The 20,163-nt window shown below is 37.8% G+C and overlaps 1 protein-coding gene across 1 annotated transcript; it reads right to left on the bottom strand.

Annotated features, from left to right (window-relative positions):
• LOC127433229 (uncharacterized) lies at positions 1–18,753 on the bottom strand. The gene is made up of 7 exons (XM_051684948.1): positions 18,681–18,753; positions 18,440–18,618; positions 8,201–8,510; positions 856–1,004; positions 706–796; positions 417–548; positions 1–284 (listed from the first exon to the last, which is right to left on the bottom strand). The coding sequence occupies exons 1-7, from the start codon at positions 18,751–18,753 to the stop codon at positions 1–3; spliced, it is 1,218 nt and encodes a 405-aa protein (XP_051540908.1).
• Between the last annotated feature and the right edge of the window lie 1,410 nt (positions 18,754–20,163).

Raw genomic sequence — 20,163 nt, 5'->3', positions numbered from 1 at the left:
CTATATAGGGTAAATAAGGAATCCACTGAAAGTGCTGAGGTTACCAGGACAGTCATAGATGGTGTAACCTTTTAAGAGCTTCATGCAATCTACATCTCCTGTGTCCAACTGCAGGACAGCTGCATTGGATGCATATCTGTGCTGATTATGATCTTGCCACTGCCCTACTGATACAGTCTTCTGCTCATTTTTATACAAATCTGCACTCAGTGAATTTCTGGCTTGAACACCACACACAGTAAATCTGAAGTAGTAGACTCCTTTAACTGGTGCTGTGAAGATACCTGCCATTGAAAAACAATCAAATCAATGTAAAATTGGGTCTACTGGATATATGGGACGAAATTATAATAAAATGGTGTATTATAGCGATAAATGGAAGTTTACTTCAATACAAACTGAACAAAGTGGCCTACCTGTTGATGGATTGTTGTTTTTGCCAATATTGATGAAGATGTTCTTGTATTTCAGTGTGATGTTAGAATTATAGGGACCTAAATATTCCCACATCTCACACAAGTTAGCTGAAAATGCCACCTTTGGTAGATCTGTGGCCGGGTGAGTCAAAGACACTCAACATTATATAGGCTATTACATACGGCAGTAAAAATGACTAAAATGACATTATCAATGCTACATTTGATCATATTAGAACAATCCTAGATTTTTACCTATATTTAACATTTGTAAATTGTATCAGTTTACCTGCATTTACCCTTCTAAGCTCTTCCAGCTGGGTTTCACTGACCGTCAGTTGCTTATTCAGCCCTGAGACAAAGGAATGGCAAGATTTATTCTAATATACATAACTGTTTTATAGGGTGACAAAAGAATCAAGCATCAGTACTAACTTGCATTCTCTGTATTCAGCATCTTTAACTCAACTCTGAGCTCCACCATCATGTCTCTCAAGTCCCTCATGTCATTCCAGATGTTGGGCTGGATGCTTTTTTCTTTGTCTGGTAATTCTTGCACTTGGGTATGTCCCTCACGGAGTGCTGCTTCTGTTTCTCAAATGGCATGTGCTCTTGTGTGTAACTGGTTAGTTAGGCTACTAAGTGCTTATTAAATGACAAAGACACAAAAGCATTTTGGATCTCCTGCAATTAACAAAAACGATCTGGTTGCTTGTTTTGTTATAGCCGTATGCCCACTGCAATAAATATATACAGTTCTGTGCAAAAGTCTTAGGCACATAAGATGCTTCATAAAAACATTTGTCTTAAGATGGTTATTTATATTTTCAGCTTTAGTGTGTCAGTAGGAAATATACAGATTCCCAAACATTTCTTTTGCAAATAAAATAGAATAGAAGAACAGGGAGTCCTGCAACAGATGGCATGGTCCCCACAGAGCCCCCCACTGAATATTGAGTCAATCTGGGATTACAAGAAGAGACAGAAGCAATTGAGACAAATAGATAGAAGAACTGTGGCAAATTCTCCAAGAAGCTTGGAACATCCTATTTGCCAAGAACCAAGAAAAACTGTATCCAGGTGTACCTAGGAGAACTAGTGCTGTTTTGAAGGCAAAGGGGGTAACACCAAATATTGATTTAGCTTTTTTTTATGTTTACTGGACTTTGTATGATGTTAATTGATAAATGAAAACTATTTATGGCATTATTTTTGAGGACATCCTCACTATGCCTAAAACTTTTGCACAGTACTATATATAGAGTTGTGCTCAAAAGTTTGCATACTCTTGGAGAATTGGAAATATATGTACCATTTTTAAAGAAAACATGAGTGAGCAGGCAAAACACATTTATTTCTTATGGGATTCATATTCAACTGTAGATTATAACAGAATGGCACAATCATAAAACAAAACATGGCAACAAAGAAAAAAAATGAAATGACCCCTGTTCAAAAGTCTGCATATTCATAGTTCTTAATACTGTGTATTGCCCCCTTTAGCATCAATGACAGCGTGCAGTCTTTTGTAATAGTTGTCTATGAGGCCTCAAATTCTTGCAGGTGGTATAGCTGCTCATCTGTCTTGGCAAAATGCCTCCAGGTCATGCAAACTCTTTGGTCGTCTTGCATGAACCGCACATTTGAGATCTCCCCAGAGTGGCTTGATGATATTAAGGTCAGGAGATTGTGATGGCCACTCCAGAACCTTCACCTTTTTCTGCTGTAACCACTGGAGGGTCAACATGGCCTTGTGCTTAGGGTCATTGTCATGCTGGAAAGTCCAAGAGCGTCTCATGCGCAGCTTCGTGCAGAAGAATGCAAATTGTCTGCCAGTATTTTGTGATAACATGCTGCATTCATCTTGCCATCAATTTCACAAGATTCCCCGTGCCTTTAGAGCTCACACACCCCCAAAACATCAGTGAGCCACCACCATGCTGCACAGTGGGGATGGTATTCTTTTCACTATAGGCCTTGTTGACCCCTCTCCAAACATAGCGCTTATGGTTGTGACCATAAAGCTCTCTTTTGGTCTCGTCACTCCAAATTACAGTGTGCCAGAAGCTGAGGCGTGTCAAGGTATTGTCGGGCATATTGTAACCGGGCTTTTTTTGTGGCATTAGTGCAGTAAAGGTTTCTTTCTGGTAACCCGACTATGCAGCTAATTTTTGTTCAAGTATCATCGTATTGTGCTCCTTGAAACAACCACACCGTCTTTTTCCAGAGCTGCCTGTATTTCTCCTAAGGTTACCTGTGGGTTTTTCTTTGTATCCCGAACAATTCTTCTGGCACTTGTGGCTGAAATCTTTCTTGATCTACCTGACCTTGGCTTGGTATCAAGAGATCCCTGAATTTTCCACTTAAGTGATTGAACAGTACTGACTGGCATTTTCAAGGCTTTGGATATCTTTTTATATCCTTATCCATCTTTATAAAATTCCATTACTTTGTTACGCAGGTCTTTTGGCAGTTCTTTTCTGCTCCCCATGGTTCGGTATCTAGCCTGCTCAGTGCATCCACGTGAGCGCTAACAAACTCATTGACTATTTAAAAAGCCACAGGTGTGGGAAATTAACCTTTAATTGCCATTTAAACCTGTGTGTGTCACCTTGTGTGTTTTTTTGCATGATCAGTCATATTTTCAAAATCAATGACAAAATTTCACAATTTCTGCCAGGGTATGCAAACTTTTGAGCACAACTGTATATACAGTTGAAGTCAGAAGTTTACATACAGCTTAGCCAAATACATTTAAACTAAGTTTTTCACAATTCCTGACATTTTAATTGTACAAAACATTCCCTATCTTAGGTCATTTAGGATCACTACTTTATTTTAAGAATGTGAAATGTCAGAATAATAGTTGAGAGAATTATTTATTTCAGCTTTTATTTCTTTCATCACATTTCCAGTGGGTCAGAAATGTACATACACTTTGTTAGTATTTTGTAGTATTGCCTTTAAATTGTTTAACTTGGGTCAAACATTTTGGGTAACCTTCCACAAGCTTCTCACAATAAGCTGCTGGTATTTTGGCCCATTCCTCCAGACAGAACTGGTGTAACTGAGTCAGGTTCATATGCCTCCTTGCTCACAGATGCTTTTTCAGTTCTGCCCAAAAATTGAGGTCAGGACTTTGTGATGGCCACTCCAATATCTTGACTTTGTTGTCCTTAAGCCATTTTGCCATAACTTTGGAGGTATGCTTGGGGTCATTGTCCATTTGGAAGTCCCATTTGTGACCGAGGTTTAACTTCCTGGCTGATGTCTTGATGTTGCTTCAATATATCCACATAATTTTCCTTCCTCGTGATGCTATCTATTTTGTGAATTGCACCAGTCCCTCCTGCAGAAAATCACCCCCACAACATGATGCTGCCACCCCCATGCTTCACGGTTGGGATAGTGTTCTTCAGCTTGCAAGCCTCACCCTTTTTCCTCCAAACATTACGATGGTCATTATGGCCAAACAGTTAAATTTTTGTTTCATTAGACCAGAGGACATTTTCCCAAAAAGTAAGATCTTTGTCCCCATGTGCACTTGCAAACTGTAGTCTGGCTTTTTTATGGCAGTTTTGGAGCAGTGGTTCCTTCCTTGCTGAGCAGCCTTTCAGGTTATTTTGATTTAGGACTCGTTTTACTGTGGATATAGATACTTGTCTACCTGTTTCCTCCAGCATCTTCACAAAGTCCTTTTGCTGTTGTTCTGGTATTGATTTGCACTTTTTGCACCAAATTACATTCATTTCTAGGAGGCGGAATGCATCTCCTTCCTGAGCGGTATGATGGCTGCGTGGTCCCATGGTGTTTATAGTTGTGTACTGTTGTTTGCACAGATGAACGTGGTACCTTCAGGCATTTGGAAATTACTCCCAAGGATGAACCAGACTTGTGGAGGTCCACAATTTTATTTCTGAGGTCTTGGCTGATTTCTTTTGATTTTCCCATGATGTCAAGCAAAGAGGTACTGAGTTTGAAGGTAGGCCATAAAATACATCCACAAGTACACCTCCAATTCAGTACACCTCCTATCAGAAGCTAATTGGCTAATTATCAAAAGGCTTTACATAATTTTCTGGAATTTTCTAAGCTGTTTAAAGGCACAGTTAACTTAGTGTATGTAAACTTCTGACCCACTGGAATTGTGATATTGTCAATTAAAAGTGAAATAATCTGTCTGTAAACAGTTGTTGGAAAGATGAATTGTGTTATGCACAAAGTAGATGTCCTAAATGACTTGGCAAAATGATAGTTTGCTAATATTAAATCTGTAGACTGGTTAAAAAATGAGTTTTAATGACTTCAACCTAAGTGTATGTAAACTTCTGACTTCAAATGTACATTTATATATATATATATATATACATATATATATATATATATATATATATATATATATATATATCTCCACTCTAATGAACACTAGATGTTGCCCTTTTCTTACTTATGAAAGTCAAGCTGACAAGATATTAAATTAGCGGGGTCATGTTGCACACTACAGTCAGTTGTGAGACTGTAATTTTAATCATTTTAAGAAATTAACTGATTTCTCTAAATACAAATGCAACAATATATTTATTTCATGTTTTTTTGGAAAATGTTTCATTTAGCCTATACAGTTCCATTTGTTATGTGTTTTTTTTTTTTTTTTTTTAGCTCAATAAGTAGTAAGACTTCTATTAAATTTAAATGCTACAGAATAAAACAACATTATAATCAACAAATCTACCATAATGACAGCATAATGATTATGGCAACATAATGAAAACATATTAAATTTGTGCAGCTGTGTCATTTTATGTCCAAATTAATTTATCATGCTGTGTGTTTCAGGCTAGTTTAGCTAGCATCTAGTTTAATAGCTAGATGTTGGTGTTTCCTTGGATTATGGGAGCTAGAGTGCATTTTTCTCTCAAACGCTACAAATTAGTCTACAATCCACAAAATTGCCCTTTCTCTTGCATTCTTTTAAAACTGGTGATTTAAATTAGACCAATAAACAAATGGGGCCATTGGGAGGTCTGTTTTCCCCATTTACCAGATAAAAAGTTTTGTACATGCAGGCAGGAACTGGATGAGATTTCGTTTACAATGTATCAGGCACTCTGGAGACGACAACACTTTGACTTTTACGAGGCTGATTGCTCCCTAAACAGGCTGTGTACTGTCTGACACGACAGACTCTTTCTGAGTGGCTAATTTTCTGTTATGTTATGACAAGCAGGTGTGGTACAATATGCTAGCAAAATTAGAGATGCCCTGACTTTGGGGATTTATTGTTTCAATTTCTTTCAAATTTTAGGGCTCACTGTTATTGATATGGGTTTAGATATGTAACAATTGGACTGGTTAACCCACAGCTCCAATGTGATTCACAAGCACTAAACCGGCTGATGACCATTATATGAAAAGGGAAATAGCTTTAGGTCACCCTGGGTTTGGCCTGCCTAGTGCTGTGTCAGTGTCAGTTAAAGTGCTATGTATTCACTGCAGTCAAGTGCACTCTTTTACCTGCCTGTGTGCCTGCCTGATGCCCTTGAGGCTGAAGCACAGCTCTTTAAAATGCAGAGAATGCTGTCAGGACTGGGCTGCAGCAAAATACTCTGAAACTCTTCATTAACTCCCCTCTGTGATCAGTTAATTATTCATTAATGTGCAGAAGCATATTCTTCTGACCTGTTTTATTTCTGTTAAAAGGGCCAGTTTTTGCAGTTTGTTTAATTTTTTTAATGAAACTACTTTCTGCAGATTCTTTCAACTTAACACTTAATCACTTGTATCAGACAGACAGACAAAAGGTAGAGAAAATAAAGATGACTGTAAACACTAAAACACTAAACAGCAACAAAAACTACCACAGTACTTTCCTTAAAACCTGTTTGTCACTATACACTGCAAAATATTCCTGATCCATGAGATCATTGCGTGCAATATCTAAAGTTTGATTTTTAGATTATTTGATCTAATATATATATATATATATATATATATATATATATATATATATATATATATATACAATTTTGCTTATTTATGTAGTTAATGAGAATCCCTGATATTATCACTTTTTTTTTTTTTTTTTTTTTTTTTTTTTTATATAAATATAATTTTTAGTTTTGTTCAAGGTGATTGAATCCAAAAAAATTAACTGTCCAATAAGTGAAAAGATTGTATTTGGGGTAAAAAATGTAGTACCCATCACAGGGGCTAAAGGCCCCATATAACACATTGCTTTTATTTAATGGGGTGAATAGATTTGTTATGAGAAATGTTCAAAGTGGACTCACATTGACTGATATACAATGGAGATAAATGTGTTTATAGAATACAGTATTGAGAATATAGAATTGATGTGTTATGAAATATCATTGAAAATAACAGAAAATGGTTAACCCTTTTCTGAAATGGTTATTTAGAATAAGCATTATCATAATTTGTTATTCAAAATAGCATCTTGCTGTCTCAAAAGTACTGTAATTACCCAAGTTAAAAAATGTTTTCCTATAACTATTTTCCCTATATTTATACTATATCATAATGCCCCTCACCACCTTTTTAAAATAATTTTAATCAAAACAACCTTCTGTTATTTCATTTTACACAAATTATGTTGCTCCATCAATATTCAATAAAAATAAATGTCTTTTCCAATCTTGATACACTTTGTGACCAGAGAAAATGCACCTTCTTATGGTGTACCTTTTTTTTTTATTATTATTATTATTTTTTTTTTTACCCTACTGTTTTTCTGAAATATGATGTGTTTTGTACACACCCCTGCTGTGTATGTTTGGCTCAGACTGAAGGAAGACTGAATGAAGGATGATAAATGAATGTTAACCAAGGATGTGTGTATGTCTCAGGATGAATGGTCTAACAAAATGAAGCTAACATTTAGGGCCTACTAGTTAATTTACTGTAAATCAGGAAATTTTGTGAAAAAATTAAAAATGGCAACATTAATTGTAATTTACATATATCCACCCAATTATATATTATAAATACATAGTGTGTGTGTGTGTGTGTGTGTGTGTGTGTGTGTTTATCAGTTTATACTATATACTTTAGATATAACGTTTTGATATATTCTTTTGTCCATGAGTTGATCTAACTTTAGTATGTTGTGGACTTCCAAATGTTGAGAACCTATTTTTTTATATATATATATTATTATTATGAACATATTCAGTCCAATAATTCATTTATTAATAAAGACTTGTCAGTGTTAACTGTGATTGTTAATTCCTGCTCATCTTTTATCTTGATAAAGTGTCACAGCAGTAGGTTTAACATTGTGATACAGTCAACCATCAGCATTATTTATGATGGTCATAACAAGTACACATTAAGTGTAACACATTTTTTGTTCGTCCTCATGTGACAGGTTTAGGGCATAAAAACTTTCTGTGTAGAGTTTGTATATTAAACTCAAGCAATGGCACAGACCTCAGTATCATGCCATGCAGAAAGTTTGAATAAAGATGATGTTTGAATGAGTGTACAACAACAACAATATTAATAATATTAATAATAATGTTATTAGCAATAATAATAATTATTATTAATTTAATACTTATTTAACCAACATGTCATCGGAAGCTTATTGGTTCCTTGAATTATTATCCGATTGCATTTTAATTGTATTACTGTAAGACTACTGTAAATGGAAAGACGTTTCTGTGTCAGGTTTGACATTAGAATCCATAGGAATTTCTTGTACCAGTTTAACTTTACACTGTTTTTAACGAAAACGAGGAATTTATATAAAATATAGAACATACGCTTGCAGTTACACGAATGAAACGCCAGAGGAGCGCAAGTGAGCCGCTCTGAAACTCCTCCTTCTGGGCGATCTTCGCTTGTCTGGACCTCCCATTTCCTGCTGAAGATCCTCCTATGTTCTCCCCCTTTTCCAGGCCCCACCCGACCATCTGCCAAGGCACCGACATTTCCTGCCCTCAAGCTGCCAGCCGCAAGTTTATTCTCTTCCTGCTTTTCTGCAGCTAACACGATGAAAGCGTAAAACACGCATGCTGTCCTCACCAGAGGTTTGTTTGGGGTTTTAAAGTTCAAAGTCACACAATGGAAAAACTTTAGACACGTGAAGAATAGAATATGCCTGTTAGATCTACCAAACCCAACTTATTTTGCGCATAGGGCCTATATTTTCCCAAAAACACAACTTTGAAAGATGAAACATGACAAATGTTAATTTTTTCCCCCTACTTTTCTTGTTCTCTTCCTGGACTCATTATTTTGATCAAAGCTGTTCTCATCTGATAATTATGCAACACCAGACAAACAATTACCAAATTTCAAACTTGGAGGTGATACTAGATGGAACAGGATTTCTTTATAATATGTTGGACTGAAATTCTAGGTCAGTGGGGATTTGCAATCACAATGTGTACAGTGCCCAAATGAGGCATTACATTGCAATTGTGCTCTTATGCATTCTGTTTAAAATATTTTAGCTGATTTAAATGTGATCTTTTTATATAAGTTGTCATATTTTGACTTGTTGACATATTTGACTAAATGCATAATTTGTGCTCACAAAATGTCCTCGAAATGTGTTTATCTATCTCAGTCTCCTAGTTAATTTCTTTGCAATTTTATTGTAAGGACAGTTGGGGGCACCCCAATATCACAATACGTCTTTTCTATTGCTGATACAGGTGTGTATATATGTGCATCTCTTACTCCTCTCTGCTGTTTTATTGTGGTCTGTTTGTCAGTAAAGACCTTGGGAAAAGAGTGCTGGGAGCTCTTTGCACAAATTTGTAAACATGCTTATCAGAGTGGGCCACAGCTGTCATCCTTTTGTGGGATGTGCAGGCAGGATTAGGACACCCACACTGGGATGGATGGAAGTGTTTGGGTATGAGGTGAAGACTCAAACTGTTCAGCTGAGCTGCTTAGGCCCAAAAGAGAGCAACAGTATATTTTAAAGCTTCTTGGAGAGAGAGAGAGAGAGAGAGAGAGAGAGAGAGAGAGAGAGAGAGAGAGAGAGAGAGAGATTGATTGGAAATAAAACGAAGACAATGTGTCTCAGGAGAGAATGTAGCAAAGAAAAGAGGAGAGATATCGGCAGTAGATTTGGTATTTGTAATCTTATTCAATAATATTCATACATTTTTGAGTGTTGCTGTGAAGTATTTTTTTGGAGCTACAGTATCTTGTATTATCCCCTTAACTAATGCATTCAAATTCACTCAAGTTTTCAAGTATAAACATTTAATTCCTGACTGTTCTGTGCTTAAATATGAAGCAATTTTGTTTTGAGTACAATGGCACTGGGCCCCTGCTGATCTGACCATTCAAAATGATCATAGTGGAAATTAAACTATGGAAACTCAGTTGTTAAGAAACACAGACACTCTCTTGTTGAAGTTAAACATTTGTTTACTTGCAGCACATGTCCACTTACCAGACCAGCAGGGGCATCATTTCTAAAATGCACCTACAATCAGATTTAATCCTAAATTTCTTGGATTTGATCTTATGTCAAAAGTGACAGAGATCGACAGCATATGTGGCATAACGTTGATTACCACAGAAATTAATTTCGACTCGTCTCTCCTTTTCTTTAAAAAAATAAATAAATCGAGGTTACAGTGAGACACAATGGAAGTAAATGTGGACAATTAAAGTGAATGGGGCCAATTTTTGGAGGGTTTAAATGCAGAAATGTGAAGCTTATAATTTTATAAAAGCACTAACATTGATTCTTCTGTTGAAACTCATGTAGTTTTTTGAGCTGTAAAGTTGTTTAAATTGTAATTTTTAGTCATTTTAGGCTTTAAGGATTTGTTGACATCACATCGTCATGGTAACGAAGTTATAGCCAATTTTATAACTTTACACAGAAAAGGTTAGTAAGTGATTTAATCACAATAAAATTACATTTACACACATATCCTTTATATACTTTTAAAAAGGTTACAAAATTGGCCCCCATTCACTTCCATTGTATGTGCTTCACAGTAACCCAGATTTTTGCTCTTTTTTTTAAAGAAAAGGAGGAACAAGATTAACTTAATTTTTGTGGTAATCAACATTATGCCATAAATGCTTTCAACTGAGCTGAACATTTATTGAACCTGGAATATTCCTTTTAAAATGCAGAAATGGACTTAAAAATGCCAATTAAAAAGCATGCATACAAATGTGTGTCTGGTAAATTCCAGCATCTATTAACAACTTTGGCTGATGACCAAAAAAGTAACATTTGTAACCTGACACTAATAGTAGCCCAACTAATAGTCCAGTACCAATTTCTCAGTTTTACATTCTAAAGCATTGTGACTGTGTGTGTGTGTTTGTGTTTGACTGAGCACATCTGTTTCTAATCAAGCTCTCATACCCCACATTCCTGTGTTTGTGTGTAACTACCATTCTCGTCTTCCACATTTACAAATCATGCAACATAACTTGTCCAATGAATTCAAGGTTGGCTCTTAATTTAACCTGAAAAAGTTTCCTTGATTGTTTTTCCTTTTTTCAGGGTGTATTGTAGTACATGGTAAGATGAGGAAATCCTGTGGTGGGTTTTTTCCTCCTGAATGATGAGTCAGAATTTTCCATCCCCTGATTGACTGCTGGCCAGCAGACAAACCAGATATGCAAAAGAGAGAGAACACACTCTAGAAATGATTGTGACCAACCCCTGAAGTGGTTTGTTTAGTGTAGACATTTAAATGTAGTCTCCTGCTCTTACCAGTAGAGGTTACTGTTGCTTTGATAAGAGCAGAAAATGTCAGATTATAGCGTGTACCTTTGTATGTTTGTATATGTGTGGGCACATGTGTGTTAGTAGGTCAGTTGAAGTAGCGCTATTTGTCCTGTAGTAGTCACTATTGTTGAGAAAATTGTATGTAGCATGGCATTATTAGCTCTGTGACTGTGGAAATGATCACGATTTCTGCCAGATGGTGCTCTTGTTGTCGCTTGAGAAGTTAAATCTGAACGAGTCAGGTTTAAAGAGGGGTATTACCTGTTCAAACATCAGATATCATTGTCTTTTTCTAATTAAAATTTGTGTGTGTGACTCTTTGGAATTCCTGAATACCATTTTGATCCAAAATATCTTCGTTAGGCATGGACTCGTCATCTTTTTTAAAGTCGGATGTGTGTAAATTCACACCTTCTACTTGTGGCTAAAATAAATGTTTTTGGCTTAATAAACACACTATGTCTTTGAAACACATTGAGAACTATTTTGAAGTTCATAAGTAAGAAGTAAATATCCCAAATCATCTATATAGTTGCTCTAGAGTTCATGGCTAAAAGTTTCAGTGATAAGATGACGTCTGTTACTGTACATAGGTTGGATTCCTATTGTAAAAGTCAATGTATAAATATAAAGGACATATTTTAGGTAATGTAAATGGTCATCACTTATTTATTTGAAGTGTTTCACCATTAGCTTTTTTCTTTAAGTTTACTGAAATACAGTGTGCATTGGCAAATGACATTCATTTTTAAAAGTGCAAACATTCCATGCAATCTCTAAATTGTTTGAAACCGTTTAAGGTGAAGTATGTCACTTTGCAGGACACTGCTGTCCCAGCTAGACATATAATTTCAACTACAGGTGCATCTCAATAAATTAGAATGTCGTGGAAAAGTTCATTTATTTCAGTAATTCAACTCAAATTGTGAAACTTGTGTATTAAATAAATTCAATGCATACAGACTGAAGTAGTTTGTCTTTGGTTCTTTTAATTGTGATGATTTTGGCTCACAGTTAACAAAAACCCACCAATTCACTATCTCAAAAAATTAGAATACATCATAAGACCAATAAAAAAAAAACATTTTTAGTGAATTGTTGGCCTTCTGGAAAGTATGTTCATTTACTGTATATGTACTCAATACTTGGTAGGGGCTCCTTTTGCTTTAATTACTGCCTCAATTCGGCGTGGCATGGAGGTGATCAGTTTGTGGCACTGCTGAGGTGGTATGGAGACCCAGGTTTCTTTGACAGTGGCCTTCAGCTCATCTGCATTTTTTGGTCTCTTGTTTCTTATTTTCCTCTTGACAATACCCCATAGATTCTCTATGGGGTTTAGGTCTGGTGAGTTTGCTGGCCAGTCAAGCACACCAACACCATGGTCATTTAACCAACTTTTGGTGCTTTTGGCAGTGTGGGCAGGTGCCAAATCCTGCTGGAAAATGAAATCAGCATCTTTAAAAAGCTGGTCAGCAGAAGGAAGCATGAAGTGCTCCAAAATTTCTTGGTAAAGGGGTGCAGTGACTTTGGTTTTCAAAAAACACAATGGACCAACACCAGCAGATGACATTGCACCCCAAATCATCACAGACTGTGGAAACTTAACACTGGACTTCAAGCAACTTGGGCTATGAGCTTCTCCACCCTTCCTCCAGACTCTAGGACCTTGGTTTCCAAATGAAATACAAAACCTGCTCTCATCTGAAAAGAGGACTTTGGACCACTGGGCAACAGTCCAGTTCTTCTTCTCCTTAGCCCAGGTAAGACGCCTCTGACGTTGTCTGTGGTTCAGGAGTGGCTTAACAAGAGGAATACAACAACTGTAGCCAAATTCCTTGACACGTCTGTGTGTGGTGGCTCTTGATGCCTTGACCCCAGCCTCAGTCCATTCCTTGTGAAGTTCACCCAAATTCTTGAATCGATTTTGCTTGACAATCCTCATAAGGCTGCAGTTCTCTCGGTTGGTTGTGCATCTTTTTCCTTCCACATTTTTTCCTTCCACTCAACTTTTTGTTAACATGCTTGGATACAGCACTCTGTGAACAGCCAGCTTCTTTGGCAATGAATGTTTGTGGCTTACCCTCCTTGTGAAGGGTGTCAATGATTGTCTTCTGGACAACTGTCAGATCAGCAGTCTTCCCCATGATTGTGTAGCCTAGTGAACTAAACTGAGAGACCATTTTGAAGGCTCAGGAAACTTTTGCAGGTGTTTTGAGTTGATTAGCTGATTAGCATGTCACCATATTCTGATTTTTTGAGATAGTGAATTGGTGGGTTTTTGTTAAATGTGAGCCAAAATCATCACAATTAAAAGAACCAAAGACTTAAACTACTTCAGTCTGTGTGCAGTGAATTTAGTTAATACACGAGTTTCACAATTTGAGTTGAATTACTGAAATAAATGAACTTTTCCACAACATTCTAATTTATTGAGATGCACCTGTACATGTAAAGAGATTACACATATCTGTGAATGGCCTCTAATAATGATACATTGGCAAGATTTTTATTTATTTATTTATTAATTTTTATTTATTTATTTTTTATTTGTTTTTGTGAATTCTTTGTGTGATGGTGAGTTAATTGAACATAAACATAAAAATATGAGCTGTGGGCAATTTCTTGAAACAAATAAGAGTACTGTAATTGTGCCTCTGAAGCCTGATTTTAAAATCTCAGAAGTTTGCCCACTAGATGGGGTATAAGATCTATACTGCCATAAGAAAGTGCTGATGCCATTTGGGAGAGACCATCAAAGAGATGCAGTGGGGGAGAACAGCCTGAAAAGCTGAAAGTGTGTCAGTAGGGAAATGATGTCAGAGGAAAGAGGATGTGCTTGTTTGACATTTGATCATGTGATTGTTTTGCCATGCTTCATCAATCATTCTTTTTTTCAAGTAATGATGTTTAAGTGCTGGTTAAAGCTTAATGTATATCTACTCCTGCCTAAGTCATGTCGTGGTCAGATGAGTAGTGTTGGCCTCTAATTATATGTATATGACACCTTAAAGTCTATAGAAGTTATATAGAGAGTCATCCTTTTAGTTGTCTGTTTGTGGAGGCTCATTCATCAAAAGAGCCCTCCTCTTATTTAAACAAAGTGAATATTTTGATAGGCATGTCTAGTAATGATCAAAAACTTGAGAAAGGCCTCATTCTGGGGATTATCTGCAACTGCATTGCAAATCCATCATAATCCAGTGAATGTAGTTTAAGGGATTTACATCAATTGTTGTTTTTGCATTGGGCTATTAATTTACAATTGCAAATAGACATATGTATGTATGTTCCATCATTCAGTGTTTCTGAATTCGTTTTACTGGCCTATCTGATTTTTGGTTTGGATTTATCATCATTAGTAGTGAAAGAACAGTTTGTGTAAATTTATGAAACATCCTCTCCAAGTACTGTGCATTGTCAATAGTAATTTTATTTAATGGTATACAGTTTAGAGCAGGGGTTCTCAACCTTTTTCACTCAAGGCCACCCATTGTCCAAAACAATATTCAATGGCCTGTCTTCCCTAAAAACTAGGAGTGTAAATACATTAAAATACCTGATCATGATTAATTTCAGTTTATATGGTGTATGATTACATCTTGATTTTTAGCTGTTTTTAGCATCTTAAATTTGTATATTTTAAAGAACCTATTTTATATATAATTTTAAGTCATCTTGCTGCCCCTTTGGAAATTGGCTGAGGCTAGTGGGCCCTGACCCCCTTGTTGAGAAACTCTGGTTTTGAGGCAAGTATCTTTTAGTTTAATGTTGTTTTGTGTTGCATTGTGTAACAAGTGAATCAAATAAAATCAGATTGTTGATAAAATCACAATCAGCGTACTGTATAGAGAACATTACATATTAATTTTATTCAAAACATGTTTTAGTGGGGGAGGGACAGCAAAGCATTTATCTGAACCTTAGCTTCTTTAATTTTGCTTTGGTTATAGTAAACTTAATATTGTATTGAATTGGTATTTAATGCATATTTTCATTTTTGTACAAAAATTAGTTTGACCAAACAATAACTGGCAGGCCCCCGTTCAGTTCTGCTCTTCCCCTGTTTTAAACAATCACCATCATTGCTCACTGTGTCTAAAGCAGTTCTGACTTGCTGCAGACAAACCTTAATATCCTTAATGACCTATAGAATCAGTTATTCTCTTGCTGCAATGAATATATGGAAGGATAGAGAGGGAATGTGAATAAAACTACGGTAAGATGATATTCATTTTAAGACAATTTTATAACAATAATAACCTCTCATTCAGCCTCTACTCTAAAGGAAAACATGGAGTAGGCCATAAAATAAGTTATACCTATATTATATGGTGGAAGATAGGGCTGTACCATACAGTGCATCCGGAAAGTATTCACAGCGCTTCAATTTTTCCACATTTTGTTATGTTACAGCCTTATTCCAAAATGGATTCAATTCATTATTTTCCTCAAAATTCTACAAACAATACCCCATGATGACAGCGTGAAAGAAGTTTATTTGAAATCTTTGCAAATTTATTAAAAATAAAAAACGAAAAAAATCACATGTACATAAGTATTCACAGCCTTTGCCATGACACTCAAAACTGAGCTCAGGTGCATCCTGTTTCCACTGATCATCCTTGAGATGTTTCTACAACTTGATTGGAGTCCACCTGTGGTAAATTCAGTTGATTGGACATGATTTGGAAAGGCACACACCTGTCTATATAAGGTCCAACAGTTAACAGTGCATGTCAGAGCACAAACCAAGCCATGAAGTCCAAGGAATTGTCTGTAGACCTCCGAGACAGGATTGTATCGAGGCACAGATCTGGGGAAGGGTATAGAAAAATGTCTGCAGCATTGAAGGTCCCAATGAGCACAGTGTTCTCCATCATCCGTAAATGGAAGGAGTTTGGAACCACCAGGATTCTTCCTAGAGCTGGCCGCCTGGCCAAACTGAGTGATCGGGGGAGAAGGGCCTTAGTCAGGGTGGTGACCAACAACCCAATGGTCACTCTGACAGAGCTCCAGCGTTTCTCTGTGGAGAGAGGAGAACCTTCCAGAAGAACAACCATCTCTGTAGCACTCCACCAATCAGGCCAGTATGGTATTGTGGCCAGACGGAAGCCACTCCTCCGTAAAAGGCAAATGATAGCCCGCCTGGAGTTTGCCAAAAGGCACCTGAAGGACTCTCAGACCATGAGAAACAAAGATTGAACTCTTTGGCCTGAATGGCAAGCGTCATGCCTGGAGGAAACCAGGCACCGCTCATCACCTGGCCAATAACATCCCTACAGTGAAGCATGGTGGTGGCAGCATCATGCTGTGGGGATGTTTTTCAGCGGCAGGAATTGGGAGACTAGTCAGGATCGAGGGAAAGATGAATGCAGCAATGTACAGAGACATTCTTGATGATAACCTGCTCCAGAGCGCTCTGGACCTCAGACTGGGGCGAAGGTTCATCTTCCAACAGGACAACGACCCTAAGCACACAGCCAAGATAGCAAAGGAGTGGCTCCGGGACAGCTCTGTGAATGTCCTTGAGTGGCCCAGCCAGAGCCCAGACTTGAACCCGATTGAACATCTCTGGAGAGATCTGAAAATTGCTGTGCACCGACGCTCCCCATCCAACCTGATGGAGCTTGAGAGGTCCTGCAAAGAAGAATGGGAGAAACTGCCCAAAAATAGGTGTGCCAAGCTTGTAGCATCATACTCAAAAAGAATTGAGGCTGTAATTGGTGCCAAAGGTGCTTCAGCAAAGTATTGAGCAAAGGCTGTGAATACTTATGTACATGTGTGGTTTTTTTTTTTTTTTTTTTTTTCTCATTTTTTATTTTTAATAAATTTGCAAAGATTTCAAACAAACTACTTTTACATTGTCATTATGGGGTATTGTTTGTAGAATTGAGGAAAATAATGAATTTAATCCATTTTGGAATAAAGCTGTAACATAACAAAATGTGGAAAAAGTGAAGCGCTGTGAATACTTTCCGGATGCACTGTATGTTTTCATTACAGTATTAAAGAGGTTTTCCATCCTTGTTTTGTCTCCTGTAAGTCACATGATCACTAATCTCCATGTTTGTGTTTGCGGGCTCCCTAACTTAACTGGATGGTAGACATGGTAGAGGGATTAGGGCTTGATGAGCTAGATTGGAGTGTTTATCAGATTACAGACCCTACTAAATAATCTGCACAGGAGCAGTGGCGGATGAGTGTCATCTAACTACAGAATAGAAAATAGAATGTTTTAACAAATAAAAAAAATGCCAATGCTTTGTACAATCTGACCCTCAACCTAAAATGAGTTTGACACTCCTGTTCTAAAGTCATCTTCAAAAAAACACTCAAGTCTGCTGATCTCTTGCAAGGTTGAGATGTACATCACACCCTATTCTATAGTAGGATGACACACTCATCCGGCACTACTCCTGGGCAGATCATTTAGTAGGGTCTGTAATCTCATTAAGACTCCAGTCTGGCTCATCAGGCCCTGATCAGCATCACTCAAATTTATGTTACTGTGTGTGTGTGTGTGTGTGTGTGTGTGTGTGTGTGCTTTTAATAGAACAGAATGCATTTGATAAAAAAAGGTAACATGTTAATATGAGGGTGACTGTAGCCTACGTCATTTTGCCTGCCATATCTACTCCTGACCTTAAAAAAAGCATCCAGCTGTGATTTCTAAATGGCTTTAAATGCTTTGTTTACATATTGACATGCTCTCTATACAGTTGTCATACATTCTGTATAGCTGATACTGTGCATCAGTTTTGATTTTTACCATCTTTACATTGCTTCTCTCTATTTCTGCCCATGCCCGAATATGCCAACTTCTCTTCTGTCCGAATAACATTCACGAAACAGCAGGCGAAATATTCTTCGACGATCTACTGAATCTGCTGAGATTCTGAAATGTGCAACTGGACACTTTACTATCTCATAATGACACTAGAGCTGAATAGTCGTTAGATTCAAAACGCTGAATTACAGTAAAACAGCAGAAAACCATGAGTCAGCTGGCTCTTTTCTAATGTAAGTACAATATTGTAAGAAAGTTGTAATTGTGGTAAAATTGTACTTTTTGCAGAGCTGGATCTCTGACTGCAGGATCTTCAGCGCTGCATTCGTCTCATGGCTCAGAGTCTGAGGATGCACCAGGTTGTGGTGCTGCTCACAACTTTCTTCACAGTTGTTTCCATGGTTATTTTGAGCCAAGGTCCCCACAATGGTGTCTGTTCCCTGGAGTCATCTACCTGCTGATGATCTACTTTCTACTATGCTGATCTGTTGCTATCACTTGCACTGTCAGTTCCATCTCAGAGCTTTTCACTCTGATCTCCTCAGTGGCGACATCTGGCATTTCAGAGCTGTCCTGGTCAGGTTTGTGCTCTTTCTTCCCGCTCCAGGACAGTTCAACCCTCAACGGCCAGTTGCCAACAACATGGCCATTCATCCCAGACAAAGCCTGTGTCTCAGCTTCAAGGGAAGAGAAGGCAATGAATCTGAAACCTTGCTGCAACCCTTCTCCATCACCTCACAACTGGTGACGAGTCCAATAGATGACAATCCACGAAACCACTCAGTGTCCATGCTGTATGGCAGATTGGACATGTAGAGGTTGAAACCAGGATGACAGCTCTCGTGGTCTTTCTTCACGGCCTTTCTTTCTGCCTGATGCTACTCATAGGTCTTGAAATGGCTGATTGATGCTTGTTGGTCATTCAACATCATGCCATCCAGTTTCTTGATGGCCCTCTCGACAGCCTCATAGGTGGTATAATGAACAAATCCATAGCCCTTAGACCCATTCTCATCGCTGATGACTCTGCAGAACTGGATGTGCCCGAAGACATAGAATAAGTTATAAAGTGCTTCGCCATCAATGTTGTCTTCCAGGACCCTGATATAGATGTTGCTGATTCAACTTCTCTGCAAAGTTGAATCATGGTGGGCCCACAGCAGTCTCATGGGCTTTTACAAGAGGGGCTGAAACATCATCATAACCAGTGTGTGCTCAGCATGGTGTACAAAGTTGACAAACCTTACCCCAAAGAGCAGTTGCACACTCTGTCTTAGCACAGCTGCAAAGAGCAGATGGGCCCAAATGAGATGGAGGTGTACATCTCATTTGGATGTACAGAAGCAGGTCTTTGGTCACCTCTGGGTGGAGGTCTCCCACAAACAAAGATTCTGTCTGGTTTGTTGATCGGCCAGAGCTACCTCCAGAATGCTGTTAACAGGACAAGGCCATTGTTGCTGTCCTATGCAAAGATGCTAAACTTATGCAGCTGATAGGTCCAGTATACATTAGGGGTTGGAAAGACTAGTCAGCTATAATTACAGTAGTCGACACTGTCCGCTTGAAGTCGACTTGTCACTTACCATGTGATTAAATCGTCGTCTGTAGCAAATACTGCAGGTATGGAGCCCGGTGGCTCTTGACTAAAAAGGCAAAGTGGCTCAAATGTGTGGCAGTACTTTGATAAAGATGACACAAATTCTACAGTAATCTACAGTATATGCTAATTAGCTCTGAAATATAATCAAAATATGAGCGCTATGCATAATCATTTAAAAAGACATCCAACATTGGCGAATGCTAGCCGCAAAGGAAAGGCTAAATTCCCTCAGTGAACAATTACCGAATTCACAAAAGATACATACAATACATAATAATGCCAGTAGCATGAATCTGGCAATGGACCTACAGTTTGTGAAATGATTCCCAAAGACCTTGGGTGTACTGGATGTACATTGCAGTTGGCAGGATAGACAGGTTTAGTCTTGCCTGACATCGCAAAGACAATTGATGCAGCAAGGTGTGTTGTCAGTCATTTTCAGAACTCAGCGGCTCTCTGAAGAAAAGACAGGAACAGCTTGGCATTAAGGCTAATAAACTCCAGACTGTCCGGTATGGTGGAGTTCCACTGTCATCATTGCTGAATGGCTGTTTGAGCAGAAGACAGCTGTGCAAGCTGTGCTCGTGGATGACACAGTCACAAAACCAAGTGTTCAGAAGTC

Source organism: Myxocyprinus asiaticus, chromosome 43 (genome assembly GCF_019703515.2).
Source record: "Myxocyprinus asiaticus isolate MX2 ecotype Aquarium Trade chromosome 43, UBuf_Myxa_2, whole genome shotgun sequence".
NCBI classification, from domain to species: domain Eukaryota; kingdom Metazoa; phylum Chordata; class Actinopteri; order Cypriniformes; family Catostomidae; genus Myxocyprinus; species Myxocyprinus asiaticus.
The sequence above is the reverse complement of the archived record's forward strand: the minus strand, read 5'-3'. Positions and strand labels throughout refer to the sequence as shown.